The 14,486-nt window shown below is 45.5% G+C and overlaps 1 protein-coding gene across 4 annotated transcripts in view; it reads right to left on the reverse strand.

Moving 5' to 3' along the window:
* LOC146869226 (ethanolamine kinase 1-like) overlaps positions 1-14,486 on the reverse strand; it is a 165,548-nt gene that overhangs the window by 102,268 nt on the left and 48,794 nt on the right. For all 4 annotated transcript variants that reach the window (XM_085644843.1, XM_085644999.1, XM_085645091.1 and 1 more), the window contains one exon: positions 8,207-8,349. In XM_085644843.1, the coding sequence (XP_085500969.1) occupies positions 8,207-8,349 (143 nt within the window). The remainder of the gene's footprint in view (positions 1-8,206; positions 8,350-14,486) is intronic.

Raw genomic sequence — 14,486 nt, forward strand, 5'->3', positions numbered from 1 at the left:
AGTGCTTGCAATGTTCAACACTCCGTCCATCATTTCCTTTGGTATTGCTTTGTTCGCCATAAGTTGGCAGGGTATGCTCAGACGTGAGTCCCTTGCTCACTTTGCCACTGGATTCAAGCAAGCCTGGCTGAAGACGGCTGAAATGCCAGAAACCGGTCCTAGGAAGCTTGTTTCCGGTCCAGGGAAGACATGGCTTGGCAGTTCGGGCTGGACTGTTCCCATGAGGCACAGGGTCAGACTGATTTGCATATGGCCATGTCTGAACTGGGGTGGCAGAGTGGGCTAAAGAACGGTGATGGATTAAACCCAGATCAGTTGACTGGGGGTGAGTGCTTGCAATGTTCAACACTCCGTCCATCATTTCCTTTGGTATTGCTTTGTTCGCCATAAGTTGGCAGGGTATGCTCAGACGTGAGTCCCTTGCTCACTTTGCCACTGGATTCAAGCAAGCCTGGCTGAAGACGGCTGAAATGCCAGAAACCGGTCCTAGGAAGCTTGTTTCCGGTCCAGGGAAGACATGGCTTGGCAGTTCGGGCTGGACTGTTCCCATGAGGCACAGGGTCAGACTGATTTGCATATGGCCATGTCTGAACTGGGGTGGCAGAGTGGGCTAAAGAACGGTGATGGATTAAACCCAGATCAGTTGACTGGGGGTGAGTGCTTGCAATGTTCAACACTCCGTCCATCATTTCCTTTGGTATTGCTTTGTTCGCCATAAGTTGGCAGGGTATGCTCAGACGTGAGTCCCTTGCTCACTTTGCCACTGGATTCAAGCAAGCCTGGCTGAAGACGGCTGAAATGCCAGAAACCGGTCCTAGGAAGCTTGTTTCCGGTCCAGGGAAGACATGGCTTGGCAGTTCGGGCTGGACTGTTCCCATGAGGCACAGGGTCAGACTGATTTGCATATGGCCATGTCTGAACTGGGGTGGCAGAGTGGGCTAAAGAACGGTGATGGATTAAACCCAGATCAGTTGACTGGGGGTGAGTGCTTGCAATGTTCAACACTCCGTCCATCATTTCCTTTGGTATTGCTTTGTTCGCCATAAGTTGGCAGGGTATGCTCAGACGTGAGTCCCTTGCTCACTTTGCCACTGGATTCAAGCAAGCCTGGCTGAAGACGGCTGAAATGCCAGAAACCGGTCCTAGGAAGCTTGTTTCCGGTCCAGGGAAGACATGGCTTGGCAGTTCGGGCTGGACTGTTCCCATGAGGCACAGGGTCAGACTGATTTGCATATGGCCATGTCTGAACTGGGGTGGCAGAGTGGGCTAAAGAACGGTGATGGATTAAACCCAGATCAGTTGACTGGGGGTGAGTGCTTGCAATGTTCAACACTCCGTCCATCATTTCCTTTGGTATTGCTTTGTTCGCCATAAGTTGGCAGGGTATGCTCAGACGTGAGTCCCTTGCTCACTTTGCCACTGGATTCAAGCAAGCCTGGCTGAAGACGGCTGAAATGCCAGAAACCGGTCCTAGGAAGCTTGTTTCCGGTCCAGGGAAGACATGGCTTGGCAGTTCGGGCTGGACTGTTCCCATGAGGCACAGGGTCAGACTGATTTGCATATGGCCATGTCTGAACTGGGTTGGCAGAGTGGGCTAAAGAACGGTGATGGATTAAACCCAGATCAGTTGACTGGGGGTGAGTGCTTGCAATGTTCAACACTCCGTCCATCATTTCCTTTGGTATTGCTTTAAGTGAATAAAGTCAGCATGCGCCATCGCACATCTCTGGCAGCTATTCGACCTCGTACAATCCATCTTTGTGAGCAACATGGGGGTGACATAGATTCTATGCAGGTACTTAAAGTGCATAAGCTTATGTTTATAATTATTTGACACTAAGCATGTCTGTGCATAACTAATAGGCCCACTTCTTGTATGTCATGGGCTGCGCTAGGTCTCCCTCCCAGGCCGCACATGCCACCTCCCATTATTGGTCGGACTGCCTGCGCTTGACGACATATTCTGGAGAACTGTGCACCATCAGGTGTAGTAATAATTGTTGTAAGTGGAGGGAGCTCAGGAGGTTCCTCTGTCTCAGGGCGTAGTGCAGTGACCAGTGCCATTCGAGTTCTGTGCACTAGAAAACGGTCTAGTGTGGTAACATACCGATCACGTGTCATGTCCGCTACTGTGCACAAGTGACCGTCTCTGAACATGCCCCTCATATTTTGTATCTGACAACGGGTGAGTGCATGCTGTGTCAGTATTTCAGTCGTGGGAGGTATCCAGTGATTATTCAGAACCGGCAAATGCGAGGAGTACAGACGGTCAGCTCCCAGGTATCTGCGCAAACGCACCCAAGCCCAACTTGTGGTTGGTAGTGTATGGATCTCAGCCGGTGTTCTCCTAAGCCCGAGCGGGAGGATAGTAGAGAGAGGATAGGGGCAGGCCTGTGTGTGCTCAGGCTTCAGGAATTGCAGGCGCGCGTCCGGGTGATACCAAAAATAAGTGTAATGCGTCTGTGCCACCAGATAGTACAAGTAAAAGTTGGGTACTCCAAACCCTCCTCTTTTGAAGGGGTTAATGAGTGTCTGCCAACCCACTGTAATAGACACAAATGAGGAATACTCTTAAGACTATACTGCATCTAATATAGGACATTGGGGTATCACCACCGAACCCTGGAAGAACCGCCAGGGGCATACCACCTAGAAGATAAGAACCAACACACATTGAGATTGAATATGGAGACCCAAATCCAAGTGTAAGAGTACGCATACAATAATATGAGTTGAGAAGGCATCAAACTATGGTCTCTATTTTGACCATAATCACATGACTCTATATAAATATATAAAAAAGGAGCCAACAGACCTATACACTATGTACATAGAATCCCAGGAGGTTACCAAACAATAAATAAAGGCAATAAAAACAAAGGTGAAAGAAACTACTATAAAATTTGTGAGAACATCCTTCCCAAATTAAACAAAAATCAATGGGAAGACCAGATAAATATTTAAATACTATCTGGGCATCCGATGGAGCACCAAAACCAGGAACGTTTTTACTTCCACCACTAACCCTACCCACAGCAAGACACGCTGGACTTAAACCAAACTCCAACTCCCAGCATTCCAACGGCCATGCAGCACAAACGCATCATCCGCAACACCGCCCACAACCAGCGATGAACTCGTAAAAACCAGATGCTGAGCCCATACCAGTGCTTGCAAGCGGTCTGGAAGGCGGTAACTCGTAGGTGTACGGGCGGTGTCAGATCCTTGACGAAGTAAGTTGAGAACGGAAACTTGGTTAAACTGGACTGGAATGGAATGAAAGAGGAGACATGGAATGGAGTGATTCCTTCACGGCGGTTCTCATGATAACACCCATGTGATCCACATGGATGCTGTGCAATGCTAAGCAAATGAATGACATACCCTGGAGGGTTGTCTTCACATGTACGTAGGCATAATACACAGTACCTATTGGGAATGGCGGAAGCTTTAAAATGTACTGTGGGTCCAGAATGGGCCTGATGAGCATTATTGTGTCCATAAACATAACCAAGCATTGTGACACGAGACATATGGTTCAGTATGAGTGCGTACGTGAGAGATGGTAATGCTTCAAATATACCGCTAGCCCCAAGCAAATTCAAACTAAACATTAAATCATGGGGGTATACGAAATAATAACCTGTTGTGAGCTCTGACGGGAGATTTTATCTTTACAATCAGCTAAAGAAATGGAGCTCAGCTAGATGGGTGCATCACCTAAGCAAATTCAAACTACACATTAAAGCATAGCAACATACAAAATAATTTAAAAAAAATAGTTTTTGGGGGGAGTTTTATATAGCTCGAACTAGACCCGAAGGTTTCAGAGTGTTTTACATTAGCACCAGTTGCGTTTGAAACGGACAGTTTCATTTTCTTATTTTTGTTGGCCATGAGGAGATTAAGTGATTTGCCCATCATAGGATGTTGAGTGTGCCTGCCGAGACTCGTACCCGGTTCCCTAGCTTCACGGCCGACCGCTCTAGCCGTTAGGCCATATCCTCTCCCCAGTTGTGAACGCTGGCGGGAGCTTTGAATTATACATTCAGCTAAAGAAATTGAGCTCAGACAGATGGGTGTAGCCCTATCACCAAACAGGATTCTTTCACTAAGAACATGTGGCCAATAAAGGTTTTATGACCTGCATGAAGTGAATGACAGTAGTATTGTACAGCCTTACTATGAAATTATTTTCCGAGTTCAGATTGGAAAATATCTACATATGGGAATCTCATTCACTATAGGCAACCACAATTGGGAACCATCACCTATATGTTTATTAGAATAGGAAAAAGTCCTTTTGAAATGTATATCTAATTATTTTTCCTCCCCCAAAGGAGTGTGACACTAGGACATCATCACGCACCAGACACGCATGACCCTTGAAAGACACCAAATAAGGGTAAGCAGAATGTGTGCGTGATCAGTTTACACCACATTTAACCACTAAGCATGTATTTCTCATGAGAAATTGCATCTGTAAAGTTTTTTTAATCCTTTCTGACCAACCACAAATAGAACAAGGAATAGAGGCCAATTATACTGTTATGGGGCAACAACTTTATGTAGCACCTCATAATAGTATGTTCAGAGTTTTTAATAGGGAAGTCATCCTGAATTAGGAGCAGTACAATCCTCATCCTGATACGGGTATGGACATTGGAAGCACTAGACGTCCCGACAGAATTCAGATTGGGACATCAGATTGGACTAAAGTAGATATAGTATACTTCTGGATCCATCTTCAACCTCACTGACGCACCCTTTTTGTCTCTTAGGTATTCCCCAAGACAGAAGACCAAGACAAGTGAGAATCTTAGTGTGAGAAGGTGGGCTGGTATATGCTGTCCACTAATTAAAGTGGGCACCCTGTACCAGTCCACACGACCCTTATGCTGTATGAGGTCAAAGATAACCTTTAGAAAGCTATCCTAGTGGTAGCTATGGAGAGCAGCCTTCAGGCTTAATCTTGAAGGAATGTGAAGCAACTTATTTTACCAGAATATCACCTCCTGAATGACCAAATGAAAGGACAACCACACAATAGTTATATTAAAATGTAAATGTATTACTGTAACACTGTCTACTAACCTCTCCACGAGATTAGAACATAAAGCACACAATACTGAATCAATAGAACACTTGTAAGTAGCACAATACACAGCGGGCTTCAGGGAGAGACAGAACCATATACTAAAAATGTTTTATAACAATCACGACTTGACCAGACACAGTGCCTAGAGCACGTAGAATCGCCGGGACCCCAAGGAACCACCCAAGGTAGTGACACAGGCAGCCCACGGAGTACGGGTGCAGTGAGGAAACACGACCGCGTGCTCCGTACAACTCTATGGGAAAGTCGTGGTTATAAAATTACAGTTTAAGGACACTTCTACGAGGACTTCAAGCAAACCCTTTGGAACATAGGAGGTTCTAGTGCCAAAACCAGTGAGTACCGAGGTACCCGTGTTACCTATCCTAGAGGAGCCGGGTGCATAGGGGTCAAGTGGTGTCGGAAACCAGTGGAGAGCTGCTAAGAAATACTGCTGCCAAGAAGGCAAAGAGTGTCCAGTGGAATCCAAGCCTGGATTCTAGGTGAGAGCAACCTGAAAGCAGAGGAGACAGAGTCTGGGTCACTTCAGGTGACCAGGGGTCGGTAGTCGAATGCCCACCGATGACGGGTGCTTCAGGTGCCAAGGGATGCTTGACTCTGCAGCCACGGGACTAGGAGATGTCGAGGATGACCAGGATCCGAAGTTGAGCTATCCCATGAACAGTGTCGAGTGCTGAGGGGTCAATGTCTGGCTGGAGCACCAACAAGTCTTGGCAAATGCAACCCATGCAGGAAGGACAAACAGGTTACGGTGTGGACCAGCAAGGTCCAGGAGACTCTCCAAGCAAGGGGGAGTCAGGGCATGTCTGGAGCAACCAGGGAAGCCCAAGAACAAACAAGGTGACTCTCACCAGGACCCACAGGCCAACGGACCAGGGATCGTGAGGAGACCTCAAGCAAGTCTGCAAAGCACCAGCCCACGGAGCACTCAGTGCGAGGAGGCTGGATATCTTTGGTGCAATTACTACTCGGGGTCAGGACTACTCGGAGTCCAATGCACAAGCTCAGGAATCGCCAACAAGCATATGCATTTGCAAATGTACGCAGTGCACAGGGGTTCGGGTTACACGGCCCCCACGATGGACACTGGTCTCAGAATTGCTGAGAGATCGGTTTAACCTCAGGGACCTTCGGAAACCCACCCCCTGTGTTGCTAAAATCTATGGAGTTCTCAGGAGCTCGGGAGAAGCAAACCGGTCAGATGTGCTTAGGTGCCTGCTTCTGCAGGGGAGTAACTCATTTACTCCAAGGGAAATTCTTCAGTCGTCCAGCGTCATGCAGACAGTCGAAGTACTTGGTTTCTTAGCAGAATCTTGTCCAGGTAAAATCTAAAGTCCTGTAGCCAGGTATCCCACTTTATACCCACGGGAAAGGGTTGGACAGATTCAGGGGACCCTCCTAGGGGAGGGGCAGGACAGAGGGGTGGCTACACCCGTGTTCTCTTTCCAGTTTCGCACCAGAGCAGGAGCCAATGGCTCCCAGAACTGGTTTGAGCTGGACTATGCACAGGGACACCAAATGACCCCCCAGTGCAGGCTTTCTGGCACTCTCAGAGTGCACCCACCCAGCCCCAATACACTAAATCCTGTCTGGGAGATGGTCACACCTGCCTGTGACAGGATGTCTATTGTCATGCCTTCCTCTGCTCGAGCTTGGCTCAGCAGCAGGAGAGCAGAATCGTGTCTGTGGCTGGCAGCGTCCATTTTGTTGTGCCCGGGTCGAGAAGACTGGTACTGGGTAGACCGGTGACCCACACATGTCCCCTTTGGAAGGGTGGAATCATACCTCCCTCACCAGTTACTGGTGTGGAGGTATGATTCCACGGTGTTTGACACCAAACACGACATGTTTCTAAGCAGCCGTTTTAAAGTTAGCATTTACTGCGAGTTTATAATGCAACTTAACCTATATGTCTGGCTGCATCACAGACAACCCCTGGAATGGTCTCCGAAGGCTGCAGAGGGGCTCTGTTCATGCAGGGGCACCCTCTCAGGTAAAACCCAGCCCCCTGCCTTCAGGATTGATTGATAAGGGTGACTGATAGGTTTTTAAGTGTAGTGATTTAGATAGATATAGTGAACCTATATCTAAGTAAGTGGTGCTAGCACCTGCTTACACAGGCTGCTGTAGCAGGCCTGTGGTGTCATTTTGAATGGCCACTCGTTGGTGGCATAATACATGCTTCAGCCCATGGGAGGCCTCTGGGGTACCATATACTAGGGACTGATAAGGGTGCCTCAGTGTCCAATCTGAAGTGTACCTGAAGTACATACATAGCATTTTAAGGGAGAAAGCAGATAAACTGGGGTCCTGGATAGCAGGATCCCAGTCAGACTAGTCCTAAAACAGTGAGGCATCAGCAAAAAGTGGGGGTAACCATAAGAAGCAGATACTACTTTCCTACACTTAGGCCTCACGCAGGTGCATGTTATGCATGCGTAGCAAGGCAGGAATACTTTAAATAGCCCTGACCAAGGTCCCAGACGGGCTCCTATTGTGGGCCAAAACATGTTAGTGTGTATGTAGCAGGGTTAATTGAACAGCTAGATTCAATACAACCCTCAAAAACATGTTTATCCATACCCCAGGTACACTACAAATATAGAAACACTTTGGGTATACCTGTAGGTATTTTTAACTTTCAACTTTTCTTATGGATCCCTGCTTATCCTGCCAGATTTTAACTAGGAGCTCCAATTTCTGTGGTTGAGTCCACCCTGGGGGTACCACCTTACCAGGGGATAGGCACCAATGATACAGCATGTCACGATATAGTAAGTGAGGCATCTACTCCAATATCTTTGGATACCCTAGAGGTATTATGGAGTAAATTCTTTCTAGAACAGGATCGTACCTTTCTCTCTTCAATTAATCCAGTTGCTCTTGTGTATGAAAAGAAGGTTTTAAATAACCTTGAAGCCCACTGTCAATCACTTGATGTAGAGAGGGTTGCCTTTAACTTCAGAGAACTTGTCAGTCACCCTGGGATAAAAAAATCATAATCACAGAGTTATCCCCATGTACTTGAGACTTTTAAAATAAGCCTACCTCCTCAGTGAGCACTCAATTATAGATGGTTACAAGCCATACCTTTGGTCTCGTTGTAAATTACATTCTTGCATAAGAGGTCGTTGTGGCAGAGCACGATGGGGGAACCAAGTGTGGGCAGGTACGACTCCATCCAGGTCAGCTCTTGCTCCAGGACCTCCATCGCTGGCACGTTGGCTTGGACTCTGAGGGCAGAACAGAAAAATTAAATCCATCCGGTGGCAAAGCACAGTCTGACTTAGTAGTGGAAGTCAACATTGAGTACAGAAGGAATTTCACACATACACAAACCGACATAGAAACCTGATATGAATAAATGTAGGCCTGGGCGGTGAACTTCGCTCCGTTCGCGGAGTTTGCAGAGTTTTCTGCACTCCACACTCCACGGAGCTCATGGAGTGCAGAAACTCCGCTTCGCGATGTGCAGTGGAGTTTTTTCCCCGCTCGCGATCGCGAACGGTAAGTTTGCGATCAGTAAGTTCGCGAGCGCGAGGTGCCGCACGGGTAGGATTTCTACCCGAGCGGCAGAAATACCAGCACAAACTGCAGTTCGCACTGCACTCCGCCACTTGCGGAACTTCGCAGAGTTTTTTTGTAACTTCGCGGAGTTCCGCTTAGCGAACTACGCCCATGCCTAATAAATGAAGCCTTAAAAGATAGTGGAAGACAAAGCTCGTTCCTTTTAATCCTGAAACTTAGCCTGTGACTTATGTACACTTCCATGATTTAAAGGCTGCAGAAGACCAGATTACCAAAAAAGAGGAAATTCCTAACATACCACTGCTTCTAAAGCGTTGGTGGAGCCACTGTGATCTTATGGATTTTTGCAGTGCTGGGCAAGACATATTTTGAGGATGCCTATTCAGAACAACTTTGAATTAATTTATTTCCCAATTTTAGCTCAATCAAACCCTAGTGATCTCAGAAAAATGAATTATATGTTACACTTTCAAAAAGGGGGGCAGCCAAAAATAAGTCTGAGCACTGTTCCCCGGAAGGTGCGCGCTTGGGTGCCCACGCACCTATGACACTCCGAGCACGCAGTGTCTTCTTTGGAGCGCGCACACACACTGCACATCCCCTGAGGCAGGTGTTCATGTTAATCGCAGCGCCCTGTAGAAGCACGACGGGCGCTGCGATCAACATGAATACTTAAAAAACAAAGCAGACAATCTGCCCCAGCCGATCTCTATGAAGAAAGGGCACGCAGTAATACTATAGGCACGACGTACCATGTGCTTTCACAATTACTAACATATATTAGTTATTGTGAAAGCCACACGTCATGCTTTTAGGCTTGCTGCATGCCTTTTGTTTATAGAGCGCGGCTGCAGGCAGATTGTGTGCCTATTTGAAAGTTTTCATCTTAAATGCAGCCCGTATATTAGTATGTCGGGCGCTGCAATTAACATGAAAACTTTTTTTAAAAGACACGCAACCTGCCGCCCTCTATTAACAGAAGGTATGCAGCAAGCCTTAAACACGACGTGTGCCTTCACAATCACTAATATATGTTAGTGATAGTGAAAGCGCACATCGTGCTTCTGGACTTGCTGAGTGCCATTTCTTAATAGAGCGTGGCTCACCATCCCAGGCAGGCCCGGTTCTAGAGGGTGGGCCGGGTGGGTCAGGCCCACCCAAACATGTTTATATTCAAATTAGGAGCAAAAGAGGGAAAATGTATGCCAGGCCACCCTCCACTCAAACTGTAATACAACAAAATAGACCTGGTAACATCAAAACACTCCTTTTAAATCAAATAATTACATGGGATTCCTAAGAGGGTAATGTAAAGATATCTTACTCCTTCATACGTAGTTCATCTCATGAACTATCATTAAATCCCTGGTGCCATACAACTTAAACTTTACTAATTCCCAAACGGTGAAGGTAACCAACCATGTATAGAATCACTCAACCAATCTCCATAAGTGATTGTGGGCAAAAAATATCAAATAAAAAAATATAAAAATAAAGTGAAAAATGAGAAAGTATCTCACGTGCGCAACACCAAAGGAGCTGCTGGCAGGTTCTCACCAGTTTGCTCACGATTTTATCATCATAGATATCTTTCTCATAAAGGAAAATATGTGTCCCATTTAGGAAAGTGTAAAAAGTGTAAAAAGAATTTTAGCAAACCCCAAAACCAAAAAGGAACAAAAAAAGACCCGTGAAGTCTTTAAATAAAATTAGGTCTGGCTCACATATATAGTTCCAATTTATTTATTCGGTTGTGTGAGTCATCCCAAGGTTAAAAACACGGTCATGTCATGTAACCACATTCAGGAATGGCCAACATGTTTCATTGCCTTATCTAACTTGCGGCAAATTCATCAGGGCATCAAGGGTCTGTGTTCACTTTCCCCGGACTTTGCCTTTTTTAAAACAAAGGAGTGACTGCAAATATGCAAACGAAAATAAAAGAAGAAACATGGCTGGTGAATTCATGAGAGACAACACCTGCATCCCACTTCAAGACTTAAAAACAGAAACTCTGGCTTAAAAACACATAACGACGGCCCAAGGCCACCAATGTCAATTACCTAATGAGAGCCGCGGGCCCGCATACCAGCTCTCCATTAGCTCAAGGAGTCAATGCTGGCTGCACTTCTTTTCCCAATGTAAGCACCTCCGTTACTCACACCTTTATATGGAGAGACAGATGGATTAAGTTCGTGAATTCATATACTGTACTGAGATCAACTACACGTATCTACCACCACTCGAGTGCACTATGTGGTACTAGTTCTCACGAATGACACATACAATGTTAGCACTATTCATTATATTGCCTGCCCCTTTGCAATCCAACCTTTTCACCGTCTTAACATCTCGCACTCTGTCCGAGTTTCAATGCATATCACTCATAAAGAATCCATTACTAATGACGCGAACCCCTTTGCCTCAATGCCAACAGGTTCATCATAGTTTACTCTCACCGTAAGGATTCCTCGTCGGCACTGTTACTCGTTCCGGGTTCGGAGCACACTGGTACGCAACTGCAATTTAAACCAGCAGCGCGTAACACAGTCTTCCGGGCTTCAGTTGAAAGCGAGGCTGTTTACCCGGAACAACGAGACAACGTTGTCAATGGACCATCTTAGAATGGCACATCTTCTACAGATTTTTGGTGGAATTATTTAGCGCATTCAATCCTGAAGGCATTCCTAAGACCACCCATATAATAATCCTGAAAAAAACGTTTATTTAGTAACCATCACTGGTCATTTTAAACAAGTCTGTTCGATTTCAGAATCACAATGTATATATTTATGAAAGGGGAGTTATAAACCCATAACAGAAACGGACTGAGGAATTAAGTTTTGTATTAAAAAAAATAGTATATTTCATTACATTACATTTTTAAATATAGAAAGATGAAAATAATTTCTCAAAAATGAAATTGCATCCAGAAAAGGAAACTGACAGCCCAGATCAATTTAACTCTCTTAATGTATAAAAAATCATTATAACAGACTCTCATCCTTTATTTGGAGATCTTATTCCATTCAATTTGATCATTCAGACCAATTTGATCTGCCTTTTCTGAATAAATCCAACGTGCCTCTTTCAGTGCAAGTGTTCTTTCAATCTGATTCATGTCGCCCATCACCTTTTCCAAAACCACCCATCTCACTGCCTTATGATTGTGTTGACTATCTTTATAATGTTGAACCAGCCTCGTGGTTAATTTCCCATTCTTAATGGTACTGAGATGCTCTTGTATCCTCACCTTAATTTTTCTTGTTGTGAGGCCAATATAATGAAGCCCACATAGACATGTTAATCTGTAAATGATGTTAGTCGAGTTGCAGTTACTGAATTTGTTCAAATACCAAATTCGTCCATTATGCAACTGGACACTTGTTGTCTTCTCAGTAAGTTCACATACTGAGCACCCACCACATGGGTAGTGCCCAGCCGGGATAGAGGTACTCTTTACTTGTAATGAGGGCCTCGTATGGACAAACCTGTCCTTGAGATTCTGTGCTCTTTTAAACGCAAACCTGGGTGCGGGCATTTGATACTCATTGGTGGAGAGCAAAGACCAGTGCTTCCTAAAAACCTGACGTATTTTAGTCGCCAAGGGATCAAAAGTCAGCACTATAGATAAGCAATCATCTCCATCTTTTATATTCCTTTCCAGTAAAGCCTCCCGAGGAGTGTTATGAGCTCTCTTTCGGGCTCTATTAACAATTCTTCTCGGATAGGCCCGCTGGACCAATTTCTCAGTGAGACTCTCAGACTGTTGTAAAAAGTCAGCAGTGGAAGAGCAGTTCCTGCGGTAACGCAGGAACTGCCCTACAGGGAGATTATCCCTCAGTGCTCTAGGGTGAAATGATTGATAATGTAATAGTGAATTCTTATTAGTGGGTTTCTGATGAACACTAGAACTTAACTTGTTATCAGTTACCCTGATATCCAAATCCAAATAAGTCACCATTTCAGTACTCATAGTCCACGTGAATTTTAAACAATCATCACAATCATTTAGCCGTTTCAAGAATTCACAGAGATCACTCCGTGTTCCTGTCCATATGCATAAAATATCATCAATATACCGCTTCCAGAGGCTAATATGCCTCTGGAAGGGATTAGATGGATGGTATAAATGATGTTCTTCAAACTGACCTACATAAATGCAGGCCAGGCTCGGTGCAAAAGTAGCACCCATTGAAGTGCCGGACACTTGTAAAAAGAGGTCATTCTTGTAGGAAAAATAATTGCGAGTTAGTGCAATCTCAATACACTGCATCACAAAGGATTGGGGTGTATCATAAAACCAATCCTGTCCCCCAAGAGCGCGTGCTGTTGCCACCAACGTAGCGTCTTGGGGGATGCTGGTGTACAATGATTCAATATCAATAGTCACCAGCACCTGTTGTGACGCATCAAAACCCAAACATGTGCCTGGCCCACCCAAACATGAGCCTTGGCCCTCGCAGTGAATCTGCCACCGATGTACAACAACAATTTTTTAAAAAAACTCAGATAACTGGTGATTTATGATCCTGCTGCAGAGCAACCATTTGTCTGTTGGTAGTTTTTAAATGCTGATAAACTGAATTTTATGGGAATAGCTCAGTGGATTACTGCCTTTGTCACAGATATCCTTGTATTACTTGCAGTTCAGAAGTTACTATCCTAACATAGGACAGTGACCTATGAACTGCCATTAAAGAGCTGCATACAAACTTCGCTTTTTTGTGTTGTGATAATAATAATAATATTAATCCACATTTGTAAAGCGCGAACAATAACCCGTAAGGGTCTCTAGGCGCTGGGGGCCGTCGGGAAGATTAAGCAAGCTATTGCCCAGAGTCACATGGTGCTGGGCTAATCTGCTGCCGGTGCCAGGGATCGAACCGTGATCCCCAGATTCCAGAGTGAGCAAAAGAATGATGGATTTAACCCAGATCTTGACTGGGGGTGAATGTTTTGATTTGTTCTGCATTCCGTCCATCAATTGTGTGTCTTTTGCTTTCGCGTGCTTAGTTAGACATTTTATGACAAATGTGGTTTTGTTTCATGCAACATCCATGAAAAATGTTTCTTTTAGATCCAAACAGGATCTCAGATATGAGAAATGAGAGGATGTCACAGTGATTATTTGCAGTAGTATTAGTGAGCTTCTACTATATTACAATATTGGAAAATACATCACTATCCCTGAATATTAACTATAAACACATTTAGAATGTGAACCTGTGTGTCTGTGCACTGTTTGTGATCTGGCCAAAGAGGACACGAGAGAGCTGAAACGGAATCATAAATTCAAAGGTGATCTGCACAGGGGCTCCCTAAATACGTTTGGCCTAGGGCCCTTAAAATCCTTAAGATGTCCCCCAGCCGCGCCTGTGTAGGTAGGAAAGCAGAGGTTCACTGGTGCTAGGGAATGGGGCAGGTTGCCCCGGTTTCCTAATATACATTAGTGTAATTTTGTCATGGTTGCAGATGCTCTACACTGCACCTGTTCAATTCCAACATGACACAACCAGTGTATGCCAGTCACCAACACGAAGGCCTTCCCCAGGGCCGGACTGGCTGTAGCAAGCATCGGGCGTTTGCCCGGGAGACTGGAAGGGTGGGGGCCAGTTCAGGAGCAGTGGGGGCAGGTTTTGTTACTGGGGGCAGTTTTGTAGCGATGCTCCAATATCGGCCCCAGTAACAAAAGCAGCAGGGGACCGGATTTGTTCAGCAGTAGTGCTTGACATTCCCCTCCTCCTATTCCCCCCCCCCCCGTTCCGTAATAATTGCCAGGGCTGCTTTGGGTTCCCAGTCCGGCCCCGCCTGCCCCATCAAGCAGGCCACCTGCATTCCA

The sequence above is a fragment of the Triturus cristatus genome, chromosome 1_1 (genome assembly GCF_964204655.1).
Source record: "Triturus cristatus chromosome 1_1, aTriCri1.1, whole genome shotgun sequence".
In the NCBI taxonomy this organism is placed as follows: Eukaryota; Metazoa; Chordata; class Amphibia; order Caudata; family Salamandridae; genus Triturus; species Triturus cristatus.